A 26,074-nucleotide genomic window follows, 5' to 3' on the forward strand; every position below is an offset into this window, starting at 1 on the left:
AATATGCATGGCGGATATCATTATGTAGTCAGATTGTTCGTAATGTCACGTGGGTGCACAACTGTAAAAGTTAGACGTGGCTTGACTTCACTGTGTGCAGGATATGCCGCCCACTCGAGCAAAGAAAGCACAGACTAGACAGTGGTGTTTGTACAGAAATGAGTTCCGTGTACCGTACAATACATGTTTTGTGACATGTATACAGTGACCTGAGCTTCGATTTGTTAAAGTAGGAAGCATAACAAATTGGTCAGCGTGGGGGTCAAAGCTTTCAAAGTGGACTCTTAAACAGTTCCCAATGGTTCCGCGTTAGTCGAGTAGTATAATCTGTGTATGCTTCAGTCGGACACTGATAGCATATTTTAAGTGATGGTTAGGTTTTTACCGATAAGAAACAGGGCGTACTTGTAGAATTGTTAAAGGGACATAAGCTTTAACTTCTGGCAAGTTTTTCAGTATTCTGCTTCATATCAACTACCGTGTCTAACCCTAATCCGTTTGTCATGCTGAAATTTCGAGTATTCCTTTTGTCAACACAGCTTGTATGTGTGTAGTGATCATTGTTTATTGTCTACAAATGAATTCCAGTCCGGACTTGAATACAATTTTCAACAATAACAATGTAGATTGTACTCATATAGGTTGTGTTGATATGCTAAATACTTGGCATTAAATTACATTTTAGGGATTCAATGCAAAAAGTGCAGGAAAACCACAAAACAAAAGTTCTGAAAAAAATAGCCAAAAGATACAGCTTATGGAGCTTTAAGGTAATATGCGTCCCGAAAGTGAAAGACTTAAAATTTCGCTCAAATTTTCCTCGATGAACGTTCAAACATTTTCTTCCCAAATCACGAATAAAATTTTCTAATTTTGAAAAACTACTACGATGAAAATATTCTTATTCCAACAGCTTAAAAATGAGATCCACAGATGGTTGATCGGTAACGAATTGTAAAAATATGAGAGTTCGAGTAGTTTTCCCCGAGGCACATTCTACCTTAAGCATTCGTACTCGACACATATACCAACATCACACTTGTTGACGGACCCCGCTCTCGCTCTAAAGTACATTCTGTCCCTTCAATACCAGCATACCTTCTTACCAAATGCAAATTTTGTAAATGTGGATTTGCGGGATCATGTCTGAACTGTATTAAAGTGATTGTAACCACACCGATCGTGTTTACCGATTCTGTCGTGTCAGTTCAAAACCATTCGAGCAAGGAATGCCAGATGGGAAAGCCTTGTTAGTGCTCGTTTATTTGTAATTTCCAAGTGCGACAGCTATAGTTCGGTGACGTTGCATGATGTATTGACGTCACGACAGAAACGTAACCATGCCGCCATGACAAACACACACCGTTAACCACACTTCAAACATGCGTGAATCTGAGTCCATTTGAATTGGTTGCAAAACGCGGAAGTGAGTAAAATATCAGGTCAAGGCAGGGTCATCACGATCACATTACTCCGTCTGCGGCCTGAAATGTCACGTTTATTAGCATAAGTCAGGGCCGTAACCTACGGGGGCAGGGGGGAAAGCCCCCCCCCCCGGCCGAATTCTTCACACTGTCAACATGGAAATTACCCAAATCCCAGCTAAGCTAGATTCTGTCCCTCTTGACAACTTGGCCCGGCCACGGCCCTATAAGTGCAGTAGAGTTCAATTCCCATTGTATACTATTTGGCAAGGTTTAGATGCGTTGTTTAACTATACGTCATCTCGTTAATATAATTAAAGACTGAGAGAGGGCTTGGTACAACAATTGTAAGATTTGAACTATCGACTAAACATATATGTAGGTATGTTAATTCACTATATTTCACACATCTTTCAAAATATAACACGATTGTACATTGATAGAGTACAAATGCTATGTACATTAATGACGATTTATAAAAATATATAGGTATGTTTCGTTTTGAATAATAACTAGATTTAATCCATCGCTAAGTCTGTACAACTTCTCGTCTATTCCAAAATGTGGCTTGCATTTTTTTTGGAGTTTTGTTTGCCCAAAGTAATTTATCGCACCCTTACGTATACATAAATTTGTCGTTTTGCTGTTATCTTGTCGATTTACTGCAATCGGAACTTTGAAAACACATAGAAAGGGAGGTGCATAAAGCATACCTTTAACCGCTGAATATGTGAAGAAAACGACGATGTACTTCTGTTTCCCTAGTAAACAGTTTTAAGTCGAACTTAATGACATTTGTTTATCGTCGCTGTAGTTTCCAAAGGTTGTAAGTGAAACACAGAAGTAATAAAAATCGCATGTTAAGATTAACGCTCCGCTGGCTTAAACATTTTGCGTATTTTCCATTATTTATTGGTTTTGAGGGTTTTCGTTCCACTTCCGTAGTTGGAATGACTGGTGATCAGTTTTCAATAGAGCCTGTGAATATAAGTAATGTTCAACTTATCGTTAACAACCATAACTTTACTTTACTTCGGATTATAATTCATTTGTCAGTAATAACGTTAGATATGTAAAAAATGTGTTGTATTGTCCAGGCTTACACATGGCATTCCAGCATACAACGCACTGTGTTGGCAAGACTTCTAGTATAATACTTCGTATTTTGGCACACTTTAGAGAAGAGAAGAAAAATATGTCTGTTTTGTAGAACCAAACTGATGGTAATATTATAGTAAAAAAAGTAACAGCTATTTTCCAGTTAATTCTGCGCATGCGGTTTCCAAATCTACCATCATCACTCTCATTATTTCAACTTGAAAGATTGCTGAATGACAAATAGTTCATCAAAACTTTTAAAAAGTCGTCAACTAATCGGTAATATTACTAAATAATTAAACTTTTGTCGTTCTATCGTTTCCCATCAGATATAAGCTACAAGTAAAACATAAACAAAACAAAATAACGAGTTATTTTTGAATTTTAGTTCAACGTAGAATTCCCGTAACGCAAACTTCCTATTTCGGTAAAGCAATAAACTGGTTGATCTTTGAATTGTGAAAACAAAGTTCCCCTATTCAAAACTTTTCAAATTTTCTTCTGCTCACGCTTCCGCGCCGCTAAGGGTAAATGTAAATCCATATGTTGAACTTGCATACAGCACAAATTCCAACTTCAATACCTTTCCCTCTTGACACCCTTTGATAGTTTGTTTAGAAAGTATTTATCAGCATGTTCCGTTATACATTGTTGATCAGTTTCTCTGTTTACATATTCCTTTAGCCGAATTGTTTTGAAACATGTAAAATCGTCTTTCCTATTTTGAGTTCTGATTACTTAACAAAGAGAAGAAAATCCCGCGTGGTTCAATCACACATTATGTGTGTAACCGTAGCGGGCGCCCTTCACCCTGATCTATGTATCAATGTGCGTTTCAATGCATTTAGTTAGTCAAGAATCGTTTTAGTTAAATGACTAATATTTTTTTTCAGACAAGTTGCATTGTAATTTTGACACATTCACAGTTATGTAGATGTGTTTAATTTGCCTCTTTGTTGGAATCAGTTTTTTTATAAAAAATGTGCGTTTTATTGAGCTTCCCTTTGCAAGTATTAGACAAGGGTACAGGTGCGTGACTTTTTACCGACTAGATCGACCAGTGCGTCCATATTTTCTTCTTTGAGAGCCGATGCAAGCACATCCTTGGCCGCCTTTGTGTCATCGCCGAACTTTCGTTGCCAGAGAAGGAGCATGTGATATACCCGGTCCTGTACATCACTGTGTGCGTAGGTCAGTCGATGAATTTCAAACTCTTCGACGCCGAGACTCCTTGCCAGAGGTTTCCACCGACTTGATTGTATCTTCTGTGACAGCGCCTTGTAGGCTTGATGCATAACGGGCTCCGACCCTGAAAAACGTGTAATAAGTGAAACAAGTTCAAGAACGACGACGGCTCTGATGAACTTACCTACGTAACCAAACAACCCGTAGACTTCTGATAGTACCTACATATCGTAAACGCTGCGAACGCTGATACTAATATCGGAATATAGCTCTGAAATTCCGTCCATTCACCTTACTCTTGACCTTCACTCGACCATATGGGCAATGGAGGTAGTACTGAAGTTGCACCCAAAATCTAGCCGCCACAATTTTCACAGACTACAATTTCCCATCATGATGTTCATAAATTTAGCGCATAGTTTCAAAAGCTGCGCACGATGTGGCTGCCACGAGTAGATGCAATTTAGGTACTGAGCATTGTCGTGGTCGAGGGCACACTGAAAAACAGAACAAATTTACCTTTTCCGAATGAAACCATTAACCGATACCATCTCAAACTATTGCACAAACAGTATATTGCAGCAACAGTATCGGATGGGAGTTGTCTTATAGTAACTAAACCAAAATTTTCAGTTCCTTGCCTCAAACAACTTATTCAACGCACATCACAAACACTGCAAAGGCAGCATACAAGTCAATTGAATGTTTAAGCGTTTTGTGTTGCAGATTTTGCAGCAATAAAACGAAAATAACAGAAGAAGTGAATTGCCTGCGATGATCAAAATCGGTTACGTATGTCCGCGTCGAATCATTTAAATATTTGATTTGTCAGGTTTCTAGTACCCAGAGAAAATTTCCCATCAACAACAGGGACCTGTAAGAATATCAAGATATTACCTTTTTGATGACATATTTGATATTTCAAAAAAGTACTGTATTTGTTTGTCAATGGTCTCCTCTCTCTGTACTCAATACTTTGATCGGACCCCTGATCACATGACCACACTGCTGCTGTTAGCCCATAAATGCTGCCTAAATTAAATGAGCTATCGTGTTGAGTAATAGGGTATTGAATCAGTCGGTCAACATATCGCGATAACCTGATGACCTGAAAGAACGACATAGGTCATTATTATAACTCGCGAGATGCTGACTGACTGATTTCTTCCCCTGATGACGTCAATGCAGTATAGCGCCATGAGGCGGCGTTTATGGACAAACAGCAGTGTGTGATCAAGTACTCATCACAGGTTGAGAAGAGGAGACCCTTGATAGAAAATAAAATCTTTATTGGAGATATCACACAAATGGATCGATAGCTGAACTTCCTGCATTTCCCTGTGGTTACATCATCCTGCGTACAACACTCTAGTTTAACTTCGCTTCTAAAAGAACTGCATATAAAATCATACTTGAAAGACATGTATTCATGTGTTACAGAGGGCTTCACCTCTAACAAAGTTTTAATGTAGAGTATTCTGAGCTAGAATATGTTACACTTGAAAGGGAAACATACCAGTGTCACCCTCATTCTGTGACTCCTCGGGTAATTTCTGAAAGAGAAAAAAAGAATTACCACAAAATTCTGTTCAAAACCGAATCGTGGATACCTGTCTCAATGATGGCGCATTCGACGCGTTAATTTGGATTTATATAATTGTCGATTTCATCATGCTATGAAAAGAAGACTATAACAAGAGGGTTTTCTCCGTTGTAAGTTTGGCATTACAATCTTCATGTCAGAAGTGGTAACAAGAATACCGAAATGAAATTTGTACATACAATACCATTGCCACATAAAAAGAGCGAGAAAGTTTCCTTCTCATCCGTTATATAGTGTCCTGGTTCGAAATTATACTTCTGAAGAGGGCTGACATGAAAACAGTGTTTTCAACAAAGGAAAAAAATTACCTCAGAAATCTTAAACGGAAGTTTAATGCGTTCATTGCCGAGCCGAATCTTTACGACGCCATCCTTCTTACCGTCTGCTGGATTCTCATTGGTCTCGGCGTAAGTCACCAAATAATTGCTTTTGTTGGAGTAGAAAGTTACTGACTTCGAAGCGACCAGTTTACACCCCTTCCCGGAACGTAGGGAGACTTTGTCGCCATTTCTGATCACAACGTCCTTGCTGTATGTGGCGGCAGCATCGTATCGTGGTTCGTACCCGTTGTCCTTCCAGAACTGAAGAAAGTTAGCCGTGCTCCTCCTGTCGACGATGTCTATCACCAGGGCCTTCGGGTCCTCGACATGCTGCACCAAGATTACTTTGGCTAGCCGTTCTCCTCGTCTCAGGGGCCGGTATTTCTTCGATATTGAATTCTTTGACTGGTCTGTCCATAGACCTGTCGTGTATGACACTGTCACGCCATAGCTGTCAAGAAATTCATGACAAGGTGATGATCATAACTCGAGTAAGTTCTTTCGGCCATACGTTTTGTTGTTTTGCATCTCATATCAGACTGATTGTTGGGTCCTCAAGAGTTTTGTAACCAGCCAATGTAAAACATTGTGGCTGGATATGAAAGAAAGGGATTTATTACACATTTAGTTGGCTTTTTTAAGAACAACAAACATATTAATGTATACCCAGCTCACCTTCGCAACTTATTCGCTGTACATCGGATTTCTGTGTCATCGTATTCATGAGGAACTTCGTCAGTGACGTCAATCCAGGTGTTTGCGAAATCGTTGCTCGTATAGACGACTAGATTTGGTTTAAGATCGACGGCTTTTCCCCCAGCCTTTGTCAAGGCCATCTTGTACCCCGGTGGATGGGGTAATCTCATCACCGCCGGTTTCTCCAAACTCACGTCACGGTCCGGTTTGTTGAGCAGAATGAATTCGAAGGCCTGTATCCCCAACGAGGAATCGGTAGGCTCAAAATGCTTTTCAAATATCTGTCAAAAGAGCCATAACAGGGATTAATTATTGCTTTCGTGTTTTCATCAAGTTGGAAGAAACATTTATGGATTATCTATCAAATCGTGAGCTTCCGTCGTAGATAATCGTGAAAAACCATACAAATCAGCCGAAAACGATAATTTAAGTGACTATTTATATGTCCATTGCATAATCGGAGAAAAGGAAGAGCAATAACAACACTATAGATATCCAACGAACTCTGTCATATGACGTTAAAATTTCATACATCCTTATCGGTCACCGTAGTGCGGACCACTCGAACTTTGATGTCATGTCATTTTGTAAACAGTGTTGTTGTGTTCATAATGTTCAGCTGTAATGTTGTCCCGAAACAAGCCTTGCAGAATCGTCACTCTCATAGTCTCATAGTTTCGCAAATGTTTTGCATCTTAATTATACCTGCAGACACAAGTTGCGGGCACTTTTGATAACACCCTATGTTTGAATGACGGTGTCAACTTATTATTACAACTCATCCGCAGAATACTTTGTGGCTAAGTTCTTACCCGCATGGACAACTTGACGTCGTGTGTCAGAGATCCTGGAGGTATTTCAAAGCAAGGCAGCAAGTTGCGGCCTTCCCTGAACTTCATGCCCTGTTTGTCGACATTCACAGTGTGAGCCCTGGGTCGAGACACTACAGCAAACACTGATAAAGTTTGTATTTTCACCGTCAAGCACTTTTTATCCTAAAGGAGGAAACAGATAATTGTAAGTTTTGGCTAAAAATGAGCATCATCTAGAATCATACTTTTTCAGGAGTACTTTGCACTAAAGACTGATGCGATATGACTGGCGATATAAAGGCACTGTGTGGACTTACCGACAATGGTGAATATCAGCGAGTTCAATAACTGGAATTAAAAACTGTTTCACATCTTGTAACGGAGCTCAAGCCGAACACCGACGAAAATCTCCATGGACTTAAAAAGCTGCGAAACATTTTGCAGTTATGAAACACTTTTTTGTTTGAATTTAGTGACATACACTTAATAATTCATAAAGGTCAAATTGAATATTAAACAAAATGCCCAGATAGCATTAAAAAAAAATTAAGAAGAGATGTACATTGTAAATTGCCATCACGACTAAAAATTGCGTTAATTTATGGAAGAAATAAACTGTAGCCCACAACAACGTTGAACTTTGTGCTAAACTGAAGCTAATACTCCTATAATTATCACAGTGACTGTACAAGGTTTTGTAGGGAAATAGTGTAAAAGCAAAAACTACCTCCTGTGTCTTAACGTCCTTCCATTCACCGCCCTCGTTCTTCAAAACGGCAAACTGCACATCGTTCTGAGCTGATCGAATGATAAATCCGAGGGTCAAAGGTTTGTCAAATCTTGCAGTATGAGGAGAGAGATCGATGACGTCAGACACCAATTCCTCAAAGCCTTTCACAATGGGATGCAAGGTCGTGTCTCTCACGATGTCTGCTTTCAGTCGGATATGTGTTCGTGTCGCATAGGGAGGAACGTCTAGAAAGAAATTTGACGGCAATATCTTTCTATATTTCTGCAAAACGAGACGAAAAGGAATATTATCGATGTCAATTAAAAATGTTTTCTGCATTACAAAGGGATTTCAACTGAAGTAGTATTGCAGTGCAATAGTAATAATGGAAGTAAGTACATTAAAGTTGTAAACAGATTGACCGACAGACAGACAGACAGATAGATAGATAGACAGACAGATAGATAGACAAGCGATAAACCCTCCCTCCCTCCCTCCCTCCCTCCCTCCCCACCACCCACCCACCCACCCACTCACCCACATACATACATACATACATACATACATACATACATACATACATACATACATACATACATACACACTACCATACATACATACACACACACACACACACACATATACATACATACATACATACATACATACATACATACATACATACATACATACATACATACATACATACATACATACATACATACATACATACATACATACATAGATACTACATAGATACATACATACATACATACATACATACATACATACATACATACATACATACATAAGGGGAGAGGGCGAGAGGGATTCCGGATAGGGCGGGTGGAGAGGAACAAAGGTTAACTCTTCAATCTAGTAAGTCGATGCATATAAACAGAGCATACCATACACATGAATGCAGATCTGTGGAATACTTGTGTTACCTTTTTGTCCGAAATCACGTTTATGACCCTAGCTTCTTCTACGTCCTCCGGTTCATCTTCATCGCTATCTGTTTTAAGAGTACAGTAAAGTTAGTTTAGCTGGCTGATGCGAAATGTAAATGTAAAATATATGTAGTTTTTCAGACAGTATACTTATTTGAAGAAACGACTACAAACAGGCATATAGACAGATATACTACTGCAGCAAGTGTGACAGATTGACAAATAAATGTACGCATACACACATACACGCCAGAGAAGAACGCGAGAAAGCCAAAACAAGAAGTAGACTGAGATAAATATGGTGGGGGCGCTACACAGACAGACACTGGGAAAGGGAATGCCAGCAAAACCGGTACAAAAATAGACGAGGCAATTATTATGTCTATATTTTGTCGGATTGTTACCTGAGGATGACAATTGGTCCTCCTGAACACCAATGGTAACAGACTTGATACTCGGGGGCACAACAGTGACTTCATTCCTACTAACATCAAGGACATTCAGATCTTTGAACTTGGCAAGAGGCTTCATCGCGTCATTAGTAAGCTTGTTGTCGTTCAGTCGTACCACCTTCAGATGTGATAAATCAGAGATTTCTTCGGGGATCGCCTCTAATTTGTTGTGTTCAAGCGACAGTTCTTGAAGACCGTGAAGGCGGGTGAGCGATTTTGGAAAGACTTCAAAGCTGTTGTAGCCGAGTGATAGCTCGCGTAACTTTTGAAGCTGTCCGATCTCTTCGGGTAGGGTTTCAAGCGCATTGTTATTGAAATCACACTTCACCAATTGCTTCAAATCGCCTGGAATAAAATAAGTCATGATCATAGGTCAAACTAGATAAAATTCTCGAATATACGCCAATGATGTGGAAAGATACATACCTGGTGAACTAATATTGTTTATGCTCTGTTCATTCATTTCATTATATTAAATCCCGCCTGGGGGACAGATGTTCGGGCTATATCAATTCTATTCTTATCTACCACTTGCGGGGTTTATTTTAAAGCTCTTGGTGAAAAAACTTTCACCTTCTTAGTTTTTCAGAAAAAATTCTCTGTAGAGTTCACGGCTGGCCCATGCTAGTAAAAAGAACAACCCCCTATCGAAACAATATAAATTATCGTTAATTGTATCGTTTCTATAGCGATTGAGGGCCTGCCTGATGATAGTTTACCGTCCATCTAAACCGTGTAAATAAATCTTTAATTTTATCCTTTCTATGGTGAAGAGGCAGAATGATGTATGATGATAGCCCAGTCGCCCGGGGAGTGAACTGTACTGCTTGCGGTGAGAATAACAGTAACACTGATACAATCAAGTATACCCGAGTACTTGTGTCTTACCTATGCTCGGAGGCACAGAAGTCATCTCATTGCCTTGCATGTGTAGTTCAGTTAGGTTCCTCAGGGAGGGTACGGGCTCCGGCATATGTTGGAATTTGCAATTAGACAGATAGATAACCTTAAGGGAACTCAAATTCGCCGTTTCCGAGGACATGCTTCTCAGCTCGTTGCCGTCAACGTTGAGGTTGATAAGCTGTCCCAAGTCGCCTAGTGAGGGCGGGATTGCTTCCAGGGCGTTATCGTACATGGACAAGAATTTCAGATTGGACAGCCTGCCGATCTCGTGGGGGAGACTCGTAAGGTTGTTTTCGTTGAGATAAAGATATAGCAAAGCACGTAAGTTGCATGCTTCTGCTGGAATTTCATCTAGGTCATTATTGGATAAGTCCAACATTTGCAGTGCGTTCAATTGGTCTATCTCTGGAGGCACTCTCTTTAGCTTGTTCTCGTTGATGTAGAGGGATTCTAACGAACGTAATTGACAAACTTCGGGCGGCAACACTTCCATCTCGTTGTTCGACAAATCTAGCGTCTCTAGTTTGTCCAGCTGTCCAATTTCTGATGGCACCGTCGTCAGGTTGTTGCTTCCGATGTTCAACTTCTTCAAGCGATGCAGGTTGCCAAGCGACGCAGGAACATCGGAAAGATTGTTGTTTGATGCGTCGAGTTCCTCCAGGTTGTTCAGGTCTTCGATGTCGTCCTCCCGAATGCTGGAGATGCTGTTGCCAGAAATGGCGAAGCGCCTCAACGACTTCAGATCAAGTTCAGGAGGTATGTCCGTGAACTCATTGCCGGATATGTCCAATGTTTCAAGATCAGGGTGATCTTGGGATAATGACCTTGGAAGACTTGAGAGTTGGTTGTTACGCAGATCGAGACTCTTTAGTTGCTTGAACTGGCCTAGTTCTGCCGGTAACTCGGCGAGACCCTGACCGCTGAGATCAAGTTTCTCAGAATCAAGAGAGTATTCTTCTGTGAGAGATTGAGTCATGATGCGACACCTGCGGAGAAGCCATAGAACAGGTATGTGAGACCTTCTGTATCCGGGTACAATGCGCCCCGTACCTGCGCCGGCGCATTTTTCACATAACTCCATAGAATATACAGCGGAAATCGAACAAAATGTGATTACGCTACACAGAAATAGGTAAGTCGATGATCTACCCAAAAAATCCCGGCAACCTTCTATTCGTTGAAAGCGACACAAAGCCAGTATCTGAAACATTTACCATTGTCACAAAGAAACAGTTATGAATGTTCTGATTCATTGTAATGTAATTCTACATAAGCGAAAAAGGTTGGAAACATAAATGACGCTTGATTTTATCGTATGATTGTGTTATTTTTGGTAGTAACAATAGATTCCTGTTGAATTTTTGTCTACCTTTTCTCCCTAAAGATCACTGCACAATAGAGCAGTACAAGCAAAGCCACACCACGTGTGCACGGTGAAGATGAAGGCATTTTAAGAAGCAGGCAAATGGTTCAACAGTATACTGGATTCATGAAGACGTCATCGGTTCCTTCAGTTTAAGGGTGTCACGGTATTACACAAGAATACTGCCCCCCAAACGGAAAGGGGCAGCAGAGTTTACCCCTTCACCACGAAATTGATTTAGTTGCGGGTGTGTTGAGTTTACATTGTTTGGGGCAACAAGCGTGACAGAGGACAAACAAAGGCACGTACTTTTTCTATTTGTTGGTAAAAACTGTGATATAATGGACATTGTATTGTTTATTGAAGAAGTTGTTTTGTAGCCAAATACATCACAAGCTTGCACGGCAACATGTGAATAGATTTTGACCGAAGAAGTGTTGAACAAAAAGAACTGCCACCGCCGTTATGGGTACCATTGCATGTCGACTGGTCTACTTTTAAATTCTATATCAGCTTAAATCATCACCCTAAATAGCACTCGAGCCTCGATGGTTTTCACACTATTTAGTATCCACGTAACAGACCATTGCTACCACAGATCATTTTTCTGAAATTTTGGTTGCAGACCTCGTTTTTTTTAGGTTTTGGGTCAATATGATTAACTTTGAAAGTTCACTTATGCATGTTTAGGTCTGATACCCTTGATAGAGCTCTACGTTTATACTATTTCGGTAAAATGGCGCGGATGACTGATTTGATGCGATTTTGTTTGTTTCCACGTTCTAAACTTTCTGATCAGTAACTTCGACTTGTATAAAACTTAAAGACAACAAGCTATGGGAGCTTAAATCGTCCTATCTCACATATAAGAGCGATCGTCACGATAAAGAGGTTGAGCGACGCCGTAAATCGACGACAGCATTTGAAAGACACGATGAGCCATAAAAACAGTCAGGACTGAAATATTACTATTGACTGGAAGGCAATGTTGCTATATCGCTAAGACAACGACGTGAAATTTAAATTGCATGAATGGACACTGTCTGAAGTTCCCTTCAAAAAGTAAGGCACACTTACCCAAAGAGAATTGCCGGGATCAGAGTATGTCGGTAATTTGAGCTTCTAAGCGACGGGTGACTGTGACGACTGTTGGCTGAAATATTTTGCAAGATCCCCAGGGTTCTGAAAACATTGAGACGCACTTCTGACACTCGACCTAGAGGAAGGCGGTCCAAATGAAGTCATGTGATGGTTGTCGTGGGTGAGTGTGTGTATTCTAGGGCTGTGTCCTGGTTCATAAGGGATGGTCGTGACCCAAAAAACATCTTTGTTTCCCTCAAATTTACTTTCTTTCTAGATTTTAGTGTCATTGTCAACCTACTTCTTCCCATCCAGTCGTTTATTTCCTCATCGAACTAAAACTACAAATCTTCACTGAGCTCCGAACAGTTAAGCCTAATGAAATGTTTCGTGTTTATACCCAATTAAGTTTTTATCGGTCATTTTACGTTCTCGGGAAGACGCTTTGGGAAATTTGGGGGAAAATCAGAACAAAATGTTTGGACCTGACAAAAATTGTCTGGTTATATTTTATAAAGGCAACAAAAATTGACTTTGGCGCTCAAAGAGTGAAACTTCAAGCAAACATCGAATCCCAGAGTCCAAGTCCTCAGCAAGACACTGACGGCTAAATCCTGTGTTATCTCAATGGGGAAAATTATTTTTTTTATTTTCACAGAAACTTCATCTGCTTCAGAATCTTCAAAGTGAATTCAATCAAGGAGGAGACCAGCAAACTATGAAAAAAATGGTGTCCGGAAAAAAGGCCCCGTTGCGCATTCTACCATACTAATATCAAGTGAAAAAGTAAAAAACACTTTTCGAATACCCGACCTTAGTTCGAACAAATACAATACCGTCTTGGATAATTGTCAGAGTTCTGTCCTAGTTCCGCCGACATAGAAAACACATAGGTGAAAAGTTTATCCAACCTTCCGTAAAGAAATAGGGGCTGCTAACGTTCTTCTAAGTGGTTTGTTTGTTTTGCAATTTCGAACAAAAAACAACTCTCACCGCCGTTGCTGGGCACTACAGTTGCAAGTAGACTCTTCCACTTTACAATGACATCTAAAGTCACGAATTACGCCCTGAATTATTTTTCTTTTCTTTTTTGTGACAAAAATCGCTCAACCACAGAGTGACTTTAATATCATAGGAGTAGCTTTATTTCACTCTCCTATCGAGTGTGGTGGAAACAATGCGAAAACCTGAAATTTGCAAATGTTTTTCCCTGAGGAGGAGAATATTGTCTTCCATAAGGTCATATTTTCCATTTCCTGGTTACTAATTTCCCTCATTACCATCTTGGTCAAAGAAGATAAAGGAATAGAATTCTATTTATAGCAGTGTCATTGTTTCCTGAGATCACGAACGCGATGCGTAATGTTGACCAGAGTGAGCGTACTGAAAAGTAACTGTCAACCAGGTAGACACGTGTTTACCTTGTTCTATTGTCCAAGCCCTACGTCGTGACCTGTCGGTTGGCTTGGTTTCCTAGCAACAACAGATTTGGCGTAGATTTCATCAACGGAAATATTCAGTGTAAAAGCCTTTCTTGAACAAACTCTGTTCTGCTGGCGCAGTACCGGTCAGTGTTTATTCTCCGAAACATCAAGAAACAAGACTTTGAAGCGACCTTTTTTTACTCATAGTCATCCGTTTAAATGTCCTTGTAGCATTGCCATAGTTTTAAAAACTGGTGAGCGCCTACCGAAATCATAACGACGTTGGAGAAATTAGTGGGTAAGATTTCTTTGCCGAGTTTGAAAGCAAAAATGATGCTGAGACGCTAAGAAAATTTACAATACTTGGACCAGCAAATGGTTTAACCAGATATAAACTGAACATGTTTGCAGCTGTCTGTGAATTTAAACTTTTGCCACATGTTTGCAACGTCATTGAAAATGTTATGATCAACATCATGAACAATATTCACCACAGATTAATTCCAAAGGTCTTTAAGTATATGTAATTAGCTGAAATAAAAATACTCCATATCTAGGTCAAGTTCTTCAAGCTATAGATGCCAAACTGTTACAACTCATTAGATATACAAATTATAAATAAGCAGACTTGAAAATATCTTTCACTTATACAACATAATGATTCATCAATATACATAGCAAGTTTCATAAACTTTTTAGAGTCCTTCCAGTCTTATATTCCTAATTGGAAAAGTTAGTTAAATATGCAATTTAGTAACTTGCTGAATCATCTAAAATAGTAAGCAACTTTAATTAATATTTTATCATATTTCTTCAATGTACATAGGTTTCATCGACTTTGATGAAGTCGATCAAGATATATCCCTAAATATACATGTTCGTTAAATATGCAAATTAGTAATAAGATGTTTTACAAAATCAAAACTGACTTTTGGTAATAGCTTGTGGTCGAGTCAATCCAGATATACATCCCTAATTAGGAAAGTTCGCTAAATATGCAAAATAGTAATAAGTTTATCCCAAACTGCTAAAACAACTTTCATGATTGTTATATCAGTGTATCTCAAATGTACACAGCAATTTTCGTCAACTCTGATCATGCCAGTCAAGATATATATTCCTAATTGGGAAAGTTCGTTCAATATGAAAATTAGTGCTTAGCTGATGAAATGAAAATGCTAAACGACTTTTCCAACAGACAGACAGACATCACTGCGACATTACCTCACATGTGTGAAAACGTGAGCTAAAATTACACTTTGAGAGAAGTTTCCTTCCTGAAATATAGGTACGAGACAGCCACACGTTGTAGGTCGCAATGACTTCCTGTCGACTCAACAGTACCAAAAGTGCCTGAAATATCTTCACATCAGTTAGCGATATCTTTCGCCTTTGCGAATCAAAATACCTCTGTCAATTCTCTTTATTCATTTGTCGCTGACACTGTTTACTTTCGAGCTCAACTGAGCACAACATGACAAAGGTGTCCCCCGGAATAAAGTGTGTTTCAGATTTACAGATTGGGATGTGTAACTTGAGGATGGATGATAAAATGATGCCTGGATTAAATTTAAGATGTCAAATAACACTCCTCTTGAAATAGCATAGATTGGTAAACATCGTTTATGGCGCGTAATCAAGGCCAATATTCTAACTCCCAATTTTCAACTATACAACTCGACATTCAACATTCAAACTCCCCATTTTCAACTATACAAAGCGACATTCAACATTCAAACTCCCATTTTCAACTATACAAAGCGACATTCAACATTCAAACTCCCCATTTTCAACTATACAACTCGACATTCAACATTCAAACTCCCCATTTTCAACTATACAACTCCACATTTTCAACTTTCGAACTCCACACATTCAACTTTCGAACTCCACATTTTCAACTATGGAACTCATTATTTTTGATTCGTATTCCCCATTTTCAACTATCAAAGTCATAGGTCCCCGTAGACCACTAGCCAGCGAACACAAGCCAAAATTAGCATACATATAGTCAAATACGACTTTAAAAAATCGTCGGTGTCATTTTACATGAAACTACTTATCACTTTGTTAGGGAGTCCCAAACATATGGTGAACTCGCAGTTAATTTTGGACGACACCGGGTTCGTTAGTGACCACGTCAGTGGTAGTTTGTCTAGGCTGCTACTTGACCTTGACCAGCCCGACAGACGGGGAGATGTGTCACGAAGGTGTGAGAATCTTGTTAGACTTTTGTCACAGTTAAGTGGCATTGGAATGTGTAGTGAGCGTATTGTCCAGCTGGTGCAAGCCGCTCAACGTGAAATACATGATGTTGAACATAGTGGTCACCACAGGCTCTAGAGTCAATGCAGGCGAACCGCTAGCCGCCACTGATACAATAAAAATCAAAAGGTGAGCAACAGCGGCAGCCATGCACGGAGACCGAGTAAATTTCAACAGACGGTTTCGCCCTCTTTTATCTCAAATACAACTTGCTTATTGGGGTCGATCGATGCTCCGGTTCATCAACTTCATGAATAATCACACTAATATCCAAAATATCTCTGTTAAGTCCATGAAAAAGCTGTGTTTTCGGAGCAGTGTCAGCTAGGAAACGCTATTATCATACATGACCCACATTGACTGGGGTCAATGGTCATGACCCACAAGGGGAAGCTTGTGATTGGATGACGGTTTTACGAACGTAATTTCAAAATATCGGTTAACTTTCACTTGTCCGCCCCACAAGCTTCGCTATGGCAGCGTATTCATACTGGTAAGTAAGATTTACAGTTTTCCTTATTAATGTTTTCACTTCTTATCTTACTTTGAATGAAATTTCTTTAACATTCCTGACTTGTTGCCATACCTAACAGGGGGTTTGCACCTAGTGCAAGTGGGAGTGGAAGCATATATTGTACAGGCTACTGCTATAGTATTTTGTTTTCGTTTTGATCACGTGTAGTACAATGTGAAACAAGCGAAATTCGTGCAAGCTCTAAGAAACATTATTTTCTCTACGCCAGGACAACTTTAGTTCGTTGTACCCTCGAATTAAACTTGCCGATTCTCTTATTAGATAAAATTATTTACATGGTTTACAGAAATCTTTGTGACGGCGTCAGATATAATGTGGAATACTACATTTCGTTCGTATCAGGAACTCATAGCAAGAACTTCTTGTACTGTTGCAAATACGAAGTATTCTTAGGTCAAACAAAAAATATTGTGCTGTTCCGATAACCCGACCTACTCTATTTTTTATCTGCCGACCCTAATTTTTTTTGGAGCTACGTAAACAAGGAACTAAAAAGAAAACAAAGAAAAATCCGTAAAATCACACGTTCGATACTTGGCATTTGATTTTTGCTTGAAAGAGGGTGTCTTATGTTTTTTCCTTTATATACCTATATGGTACATTTTGATCTGGAAATGTTATGGCCAGTGTTTGAACGCCCTGAACCCCTGAAAAATGCATATTTAAAATAAAAATATTTTGTAAAAAGGAAAAAAAATCCTGCCGACGTACCTACCTTATTTTTGAAAACCATGTTATCTGAACAGAACAGCACAATTTATTTTCTTTCTTTTTTTTGGCCTCAAGATAATTGCCAATTTACAGTGATACTCTACGAGGTTGCTTGTCGAAATTCGCGGAAATCATTAGAAAATCTATAAAAAAAAAAATACTATTGGTAATTATGACCACGTGTAAAAGTGTCATTCGACGTTACAAACAACTGCTCCACACGCACACAACGTCTGGTTATCACATGACAACAGCGTGCGGAATTCACGCTAACCCGATGGTCGGAGACCAGCAGTTTCCATGCCGGACGTACCAGTAACTCTTGAAATATGTCCTGCTGTTCCTAAAGACGGGCCAGTAGCTTTTCCTATTGTACAGAAGTTTACCAGAATGTTTTGCTAAGCTAAATACCTGACAAAATTATTCAAAGATACGATACTGCATCAAAGCGAAAGACGTTACATGTGTTAGGGTGGAGATCTCGTCGTGATCATAAAAGAATAATAGTTTAGCGTATCGATCGAGTTGCATGTGTCGAGGTAAACTGGATTTCGATGACACTTCAACATTATATGATATCGGATATTTGCAGCTACTGAGCATCACAATATCGAAATTAGAATTGTTTGGTCAGATCATAGACCCTTGACTAAAACTAAGGTCAGATTTGTAAGGTGGTGAAACCTCCATATATATTGGATATTTACCCACCTTTTAGACAAGTCTGGTATCGTATAATTAAAGTCGGACTGTCGAAGTCGGGCTTGGCTAGACCGCGGGGCCAAATCTGTAAGGTTTTGATCTCCCAGATATACATCGATTATTTACCCCCGATTTGACAAGTATAGTATCGAAGTTGGAGCCGCAATGATGAAGTCGGGCTCGGCAAGATCTGTGAGGTGGCAATGCAAATCTCCGACATATATATCGGACGTTTGTCCCGAAGTCGCCGATAAACATCGGTGATTTTAAATAGACCACACGTGCCCGAGACACGAGGTGAGTCACTCTGGTGACGATATTGGGGTCCCAATCGCCGATAAATATCGAGTAAATATCTTTGATTTCACAGTCACTCCAGAATTGCCTAGCTATAAAGAGTCCTAAAATCGCCGATATGTATCAGCCTGGGGTAAAATATAGGCAATTTCTCAAACCCGTCGTGCAGCGACAAGAGGCAAGTCATTCTTGTATTGTCTAGTATCGATTTCAGACCAGATTTATAGATCGTTACGATGACGGATACATGTCGGACGTCAAACGTCGATACTAAAAAGTAAATGTCCGATATTTAAACATTGTGCACAGTACCGTCTTCATTCACCTTGATGGCCATTTGCCTCAAGTTGGTCACTGTAAAGATTACGCTTACATTTTAAATTTGTGATTTGTCTTTTAACGTGGGTTTGGACATTTCAGTATTATTTCTCTTTATCGGTTGCCCTAATTTTTTGTATTCCCTTCATTGACTTTAATGATGAGTCCCTCAAAAGGGAGAAGTCAGAATCGTTATTTGAAGAGTCAAGTGTTGTATTGACTCCATTTGTGTGTGATCCGGCGTTTTTGCTGCCAAAACTTACCATCCCTGATTCTGGATGCTTAGCATTTCTGTGTTGGGACATATTTCAAGCCCACGTTGTGCTCTTTTTCTCAATGTTAGAAATATTTGTTGTGAAAGGTTATTTTAGGAAATGGAAACGTTTATGTATTAGTGCTTAACCTTTTACTGATTTCATGTTTTTTCAACACTGAGATCAGTTGCCCCAACTTTCGGTTTTGATAGTCATCTTCATTTGAAGAATTAAAAAAGAATAAAAGAATTAAAAGGCATAAACAAAAACAGTTTGATGTTAGGATTTTGAAGTGGTGTCTTTATTTATTTTTCAATCCCATCATATTCTTGGCCCCTAGACTGAGCGCAGGTAAAAATCTCCACTATATTTGGATTTGACATGATGATCGGACCAGTTGATTTCCTTCAGGGCCAGTGATTTTTTTAAGTTACTGGCCCGCTGGGCCAGTAGAGATTTGCATGAGTTTCGCACACTGCATGACAAAGACGTTACGGATACTGATCGAACGTAATTACGTGTAACTAAATCTCTCGAGTGTAGCACCCCCTGAAACGGATGACGTATCCCTTAAAAGTAACAACCAATCAGAACATTTCGTGATAGGTCAATGTGGGTCATGTATGATAACAGCGTTTCCTAGCTGACACTGCTCCGAAAACACAGCTTTTTCATGGACTTAACAGAGAGATTTTGGATATTGGTGTGATTTTTCATGAAGTTGATGAACTGGAGCATCGATCGACCCCAATAAGCAAGTTGTGTTTGAGATAAAAGAGAGCGAAACCGTCTGTTGAAATTTACTCGGTCTCCGTGCATGGCTGCCGCTGTTGCTCACCTTTTGATTTTTATTGTATCAGTGGCGGCTAGCGGTTCGCCTGCATTGACTCTTGAGCCTGTGGTGGTCACGGTGTAATAAAGGGAAAGTGGCTTCACACATCAGCCATCTCGTCTTGTATGTGCTTTGGTGTGTTTAGTGTTAGCTCTGCATTGCACTGGGCTGTGTGTTACCGGCGTTATACGGCCTCCCACTACATGTGGTGGGAGGCCGTATAACGCCGGTAACACACAGCCCTGCCTAGCCCTGCGTACGATGCTGTGTGTTCCGCTACAGCTAATCGCCACGCTCACAAGGCGATTAGCTGTAGCGGAACACACAGCATCGTACGCAGGGCTAAGCCCTGCCATGCAGAGCAAATTTAGTGTTTGAGTTGTGTTTTGGCTGTAATAGTGTGGAAATTAACAAGCGAGTTGTTAATTTTAAATAAACCAGATATGAACTGAATATGCTCACGTGTTTTACAACAGGTTCATTAATAGTAGTACGCTTCACAGAACAATAAGATATATTTTATAACTAATGAAGCAGGTTTTTTCAATATCGCACAGTACTCTCAGATTTTAATCACTGATTACAAAACTTTATTTAATATGCAAATGAGCTGTTAATTAACTTGACACTGCTCAATGCTTCATGGGACAATTAGAAATCCATCAGATCAACATTTGTAGCACGTTTTATTTAATGCAGTATTTTTAGAGTAATGTCACTAATTACAAAGTTCATTAAATATGCAAATAATCCCTATATTAACTTGACACTGTTCAATGATTCATAGCACAATTAAATATTTATCAAATCAATATCTGTAGCACGTTTCACAAAATTTGGTGCCGTAATTTCAGAGTTACCAGTATATACCTAATTACAAAGTTTATTAAATATGCAAATGAACCCTTAATTAACTTTACACTACTAAATGCTTTACAACACAGTTAGATATCTGTCAGATCAGTATATGCAGCAGTTTTCATCACATTTGATGCAGTTATTTCGGAGTTATATGACTACTTATAAAACTTCATGAAATATGCAAATTAGCTAATTATTAACTTGACATGTTCAATGCTTTTCAGTACAATTGGATATTTATCGGATCAACATCTGTAGCAAGTTTCATCAAATTTGACGATGTAATTTTAGAGTAGTATCACTAATTACAAAGTTCATTAAATATGCAAATAAACCCTTAATTAACTTCACACAAGTAAGCGCTCTACACCACAATTAGATATCTGTCGAATCAGTATCCGCAGCAGATTTCATAACATTTGGTGCAGTTATTTTGGAGTTATATCACTAATTACAAAATCATAAAATATGCAAATGACCTATTTGTAAACTTGACACTGCCAAATGCTTCTCAGTACAATTAGATATTTATCACAACAATATCTGTACCCAATTTCAAAGACTTGGGTGCCGTAATTTCAGAGTTGTATACCTAATTACAAAGTTCATTAAATATGCAAATGAACCCTTAATTAATTTCACACTACTTAATGCTTTACACTACAGTTAGATATCAATCGGATCAGTATCTGCAGCAGATTTGATCACTTTTGGTGAAGTTATATCGAAGTTATATGACTAATTACAAAACTTCATAAAATATGCAAATGACCTATTTATTAACTTGACACTGTCCAATGCTTCTGAGTATAATTAGATATATATCAGATCAATATTTGTTGCAAGTATCATCAAGTTTGGTGCAGGAATTTCAGAGTTATCTCACTAATAACAAAAGTTCATTAAATATGCAAATGAGAAGGCAATTGACATGACACTCACAGTATCATCATAATGTTCTGAGATTGTCATCTGTGAAAAGTTTCATGAAATTTTGTGCAGTATTTCTTGATATATGTCTACACTGTCATTACCGTCTCCATAGGGAAACCATTGTACGGAAAAAAACGATATTGCATAACTTCATTAATATGCAAGCCACATTAACCAAAATCTAATCAGTTCTTGCAAGTAGCATATGGTACCTGTGTACCAAATCTGACTTGAATCCGTTCAGGCGTTTTTGAGTTATCGTGTAAACAGACAGACAGACAGACACACACACACACACACACACGGACAGACAGACAGACATCGCTATGACAATAGCCCACGTGTTTACTCACGTGAGCTAACAAGCCATGGCGAGCCATGCATGCATGCTCTTGATTAGACGACATAATAGCGACCGAATTAGGCTAAGTCACTGATGGCGGAGGTCGGCGGTAAATCTTGATAGCATCACAAGTGTTTCCGGTCCATATTTTTGGACCCTCTAGAACATCACATAGGAATAACTCTAAAACTCCGAAACGTCATGTGACGTATCTATGACGCGTTCTGACGTAGTATAGCCCAGAAGGAACAAGTCATTGACAATGACATAGTCCCCACTTGTAATAGGAGTATTAGTCTGATGGGTCAGGGAAATGTGGTCATTAAGAAGTATCACTGGAGTGTATATGTTCAGATCTATGGACACATAGGTCTATGTCATTGTTCCCAATTTGCAACAAGAGGCATGTCTAAGTTGTGGTTTTAATTCGGGAAAAAAGATCACACCTCTAGCTGTATTGGCCAGCCAAGAAAAACATATGGGCATAATAAATGAGGTACAAGATGTGACATCTTGTGACGTCTATTATTCTATCAAAATTAAAGCGTATATATATACGCTTAATCAAGGTCAAAAGTAATCAAGGTCACGAGACATTTTGAAAAAAAATTGTAATGCTAATTAATTCATATATGCCAAAATTCAGACCTCTAGCTCTATTGGCTTGCCCACAATTATATATGTGCATAATTAATAGAGGTAAAGCATGTGCTGTCATAAGGTCTCCCATCCTACTAAATATAAAGGACATAGCACTTGTGGTTACTTATTTATTGACATAATCGTGTATTTTAGGTAAAAGGTTATCAAGGTCACATGACATTTTGTCAAAAAATTTCTATCCTATAGTCTATCCCTATATACCAATCATACATCTAGCTCTATTGGCTCGCTCAAAATTAGATATGCACATAATTAATGAGGTACAATATGTGGCGTGATAAGGTGTCCCATCATACCAAATATGAAGGGTGTGGCACTTGTGGTTACTGAGTTATGGACAAATATGTATATTTGAGGTCAAAGGTCACCGAGGTCACATGACATTTTGTCAAAAATATTGTCTTGATAAGTTATCCCTATATACCAAAAATCAGACCTCTAGCTCTATTGGCTCGCTCAAAATTAGATATGTGCATAATTAATGAGGTACAATGTGTGGCGTCATAAGGTGTCCCCCATCATACCATATATGAAGGGTGTAGCACTTGTGGTTACTGAATTATGGACAAATATGTATATTTGAAGTCAAAGGTCATTGAGGTCACGTGACGTTTTGTCAAAAACATTGTATTGCTAAGTTATCCCTACATACCAAAAATCAGACCTCTAGCTCTATTGGCTCGCTCAAAATTAGATATGCACATAATTAATGAGGTACAATATGTGGCGTCATAAGATGTTCCATCATACCAAATATGAAGGCTGTAGCACTTGTGGTTACTGAGTTATGGACAAATATGTATATTTGAGGTCAAAGGTCACCGAGGTCACGTGACATTTTGTCAAAAAAATTGTACTGCTAAGTCATCCATATATATCCAAATATCAGACCTCTAGCTCTATTGGCTCGCTCAAAATTAGATATGTGCATAATTAATGAGGTACAATATGTGGTGTCATAGGGTGTCCCATCATACCATATATGAAAGGTTTAGGACTTGTGGTTACTGAGTTATGGACAAATATGTATATTCGAGGTCAAAGGTCACCAAGGTCACGTGATATTTTGTCAAAGTGTCTGAGATATCTGCGTGAATGGATGGACTCATGGATGGACTCACGGACGGACATGACCCAATCTATAAGCCCCCTGGACTTTATCTGTGGGGACTAAAAACTGTGTCACTGCATCCTTTTTGCAATATGAATATGATGAGAAACTAAATTTTTATTTTCTTGGCCTTATACATGGGAGTCTATGGACTGCCTTATACATGGGAGTCTATGGACTTCCTTATACATGGGAGTCTATGGACTGCCTTATACATGGGAGTCTATGGACTGCCTTATACATGGGAGTCTATGACTTCCTTATACATGGGAGTCTATGGACTTCCTTATACATGGGAGTCTATGGACTGCCTTATACATGGGAGTCTATGGACTGCCTTATACATGGGAGTCTATGGACTGCCTTATAAATGGGAGTCTATGGAGGTGAAAACTAAAAAGTCCTCTAACACGACCAAATTTGATCGCATTGTGAAACAAATCGACGTGCATCTGTATGAGGTAAAGAACTATCCTTGTACCAAGTTTGAACGAAATCGCTCCAGGCGTCTCTGAGATATCTGCGTGAACGGACGGACGCACGGACGGACGGACGTACGCACAGACGCACGCACGGACATGACCAAACCTATGTCCTCCCGGACGGTGTCCGTGGGGACTAATAAAAACGTGGGTATGTTTCAAGTTTAAATGTTAAATTCTGGTCTCGAGCCCTCTTGTTCGACCAAACTGAAATTACCCCTCCCACTTTGGCTCGTCCAGTGGGTGTAGCAAGGGTCGTGCCATCGCCTAGGAAACGGAGGGTGCATTAATTGTTGCATTTCGATGCACATTTTGATTATATTCAGAAGATTTTGTGGCAAAAACTCAGATAGAGAAACATTAATATTCACATCTCACTTATTCAAGACTGGCTGAGAGCAGCACTTCCATTCAGTTAACATCATTACGCCATTTTTTATGCCAAGAAAGATGAAGCCAAGACATTTTGCCCTCCCTGGTCTCAGCCAGAAATGGTTATACCTTACAGAGTTTTTTCCCACGGAATGAAAACAAATGTACTTGGGCTGAGGCCCAAGTACAATGATAATAATAATATATTTGAGAAAGGTATTTCGAATTCACAATATTCGAAAAAAGTCATGCAAAGCTCTGCTGTTTTTGATGGTCGGTTATAAACGTCTTTATTGTCGTGCAAATCAAATGCTTATCTATGACACATTTGCTTAGGCGCGTAAACATCCCATTAGCAGTGAAGCTTATGGCTTGACAAATATATACACATAATATACTTTATTGCACATGCCACAACATTGTTGAATGTTATCCATACATACTCAGTGACTCTTCAAGTCTAGAGCAGAAGAGAAACTTAAATCCTGTTGATTCCGTTCGGTGGTTTCCAACCCCAACCAAATATAGCAACCGGATTTTATAAATCATATTCATATAATAGTCCTGCAACGTAGATGATATAAGGCTTCTCCGGTCGTGACACTTAAGTGGTATTTCAAGATTTTTACACAGTTGTAGGCATATCAATACTGTTTTTAAAATGTCTGACGTGTCCAATAGAAATAAGAGAACATGCATTTTTGTAAGAAAACAAAATACATGAAAGAGCTACATTTCGAAATCAATTCGGTGCATGTTACTACCGATGCGAGAAAAAGATGCAGTGCAAAAGGAACCCTGAAAAATTTACTAAGTAAAATGTAAGAAATAAAGTTGACACCGGCCTACCTCCAAAGGTTTGAAACAATCTCGTCCGTTAAAAAGATTTTGTTTCGTCACATAATTGTGTACATCAGCTTTTTCTCCACTTGTAAAGAAAGTGTTCCATGAAAATTGACATTTTAAGTTTCAAGTTATCAGTGGCTTTAACAGAGCTCGACAGTCTCAGTCACAGCTCCAGGAATAGCATCTGTAGGATCAGGTACATATCCTGGTAAGGCCTCTGATGGACCTGCACGAGCACTGTCTTTATTCTGAAGGCGTGTAGCTTTCTCAATTCGCTCAAGGCTTGTCAAGTTTATGTCGATGATATTTTCAGAATCTCTACTTCTGAAAGTTTCTTGCAAACTCAAGGAGACACAATCCCGATTTTGCTGCTGTTGAATCGGACTGTTTCGTCTTCGGCAAAAGTAGTGGATGACTTTTTCCTATAGGCTCTGTTTAGAGCCATGTAAGTAAACGGAATCAAAGCACTATTGGACAGGAACAGTACAGTGCCGGCATGGTAAGCAGAG

At 39.1% G+C, this 26,074-nt stretch overlaps 1 protein-coding gene across 1 annotated transcript; it reads right to left on the reverse strand.

Annotated features, from left to right (window-relative positions):
• Positions 1-3,535: 3,535 nt before the first annotated feature.
• Positions 3,536-11,149, reverse strand: LOC139144393 (uncharacterized). The gene is made up of 9 exons (XM_070715095.1): positions 10,159-11,149; positions 9,223-9,615; positions 8,816-8,883; positions 7,866-8,150; positions 7,139-7,321; positions 6,306-6,607; positions 5,619-6,081; positions 5,224-5,260; positions 3,536-3,831 (listed from the first exon to the last, which is right to left on the reverse strand). Exons 1-9 carry the CDS (start codon positions 11,147-11,149, stop codon positions 3,536-3,538), a joined length of 3,018 nt encoding a protein of 1,005 aa, XP_070571196.1.
• Between the last annotated feature and the right edge of the window lie 14,925 nt (positions 11,150-26,074).

The sequence above is a fragment of the Ptychodera flava genome, chromosome 11 (assembly GCF_041260155.1).
Source record: "Ptychodera flava strain L36383 chromosome 11, AS_Pfla_20210202, whole genome shotgun sequence".
NCBI lineage: Eukaryota > Metazoa > Hemichordata > Enteropneusta > Ptychoderidae > Ptychodera > Ptychodera flava.

Coding starts and splice junctions, on each gene's coding strand:
- LOC139144393 (XM_070715095.1), bottom strand. CDS start 11,149: ATGACTCAATCTCTCACAGAAGAATACTCTCTTGATTCTGAGAAACTT. Junction 9,616..10,158: donor TTCTGTGCCTCCGAGCATAG/GTAAGACACAAG, acceptor ATTTTATTCCAG/GCGATTTGAAGCAATTGGTG. Junction 6,082..6,305: donor ACAGCGAATAAGTTGCGAAG/GTGAGCTGGGTA, acceptor ATTTCTTGACAG/CTATGGCGTGACAGTGTCAT.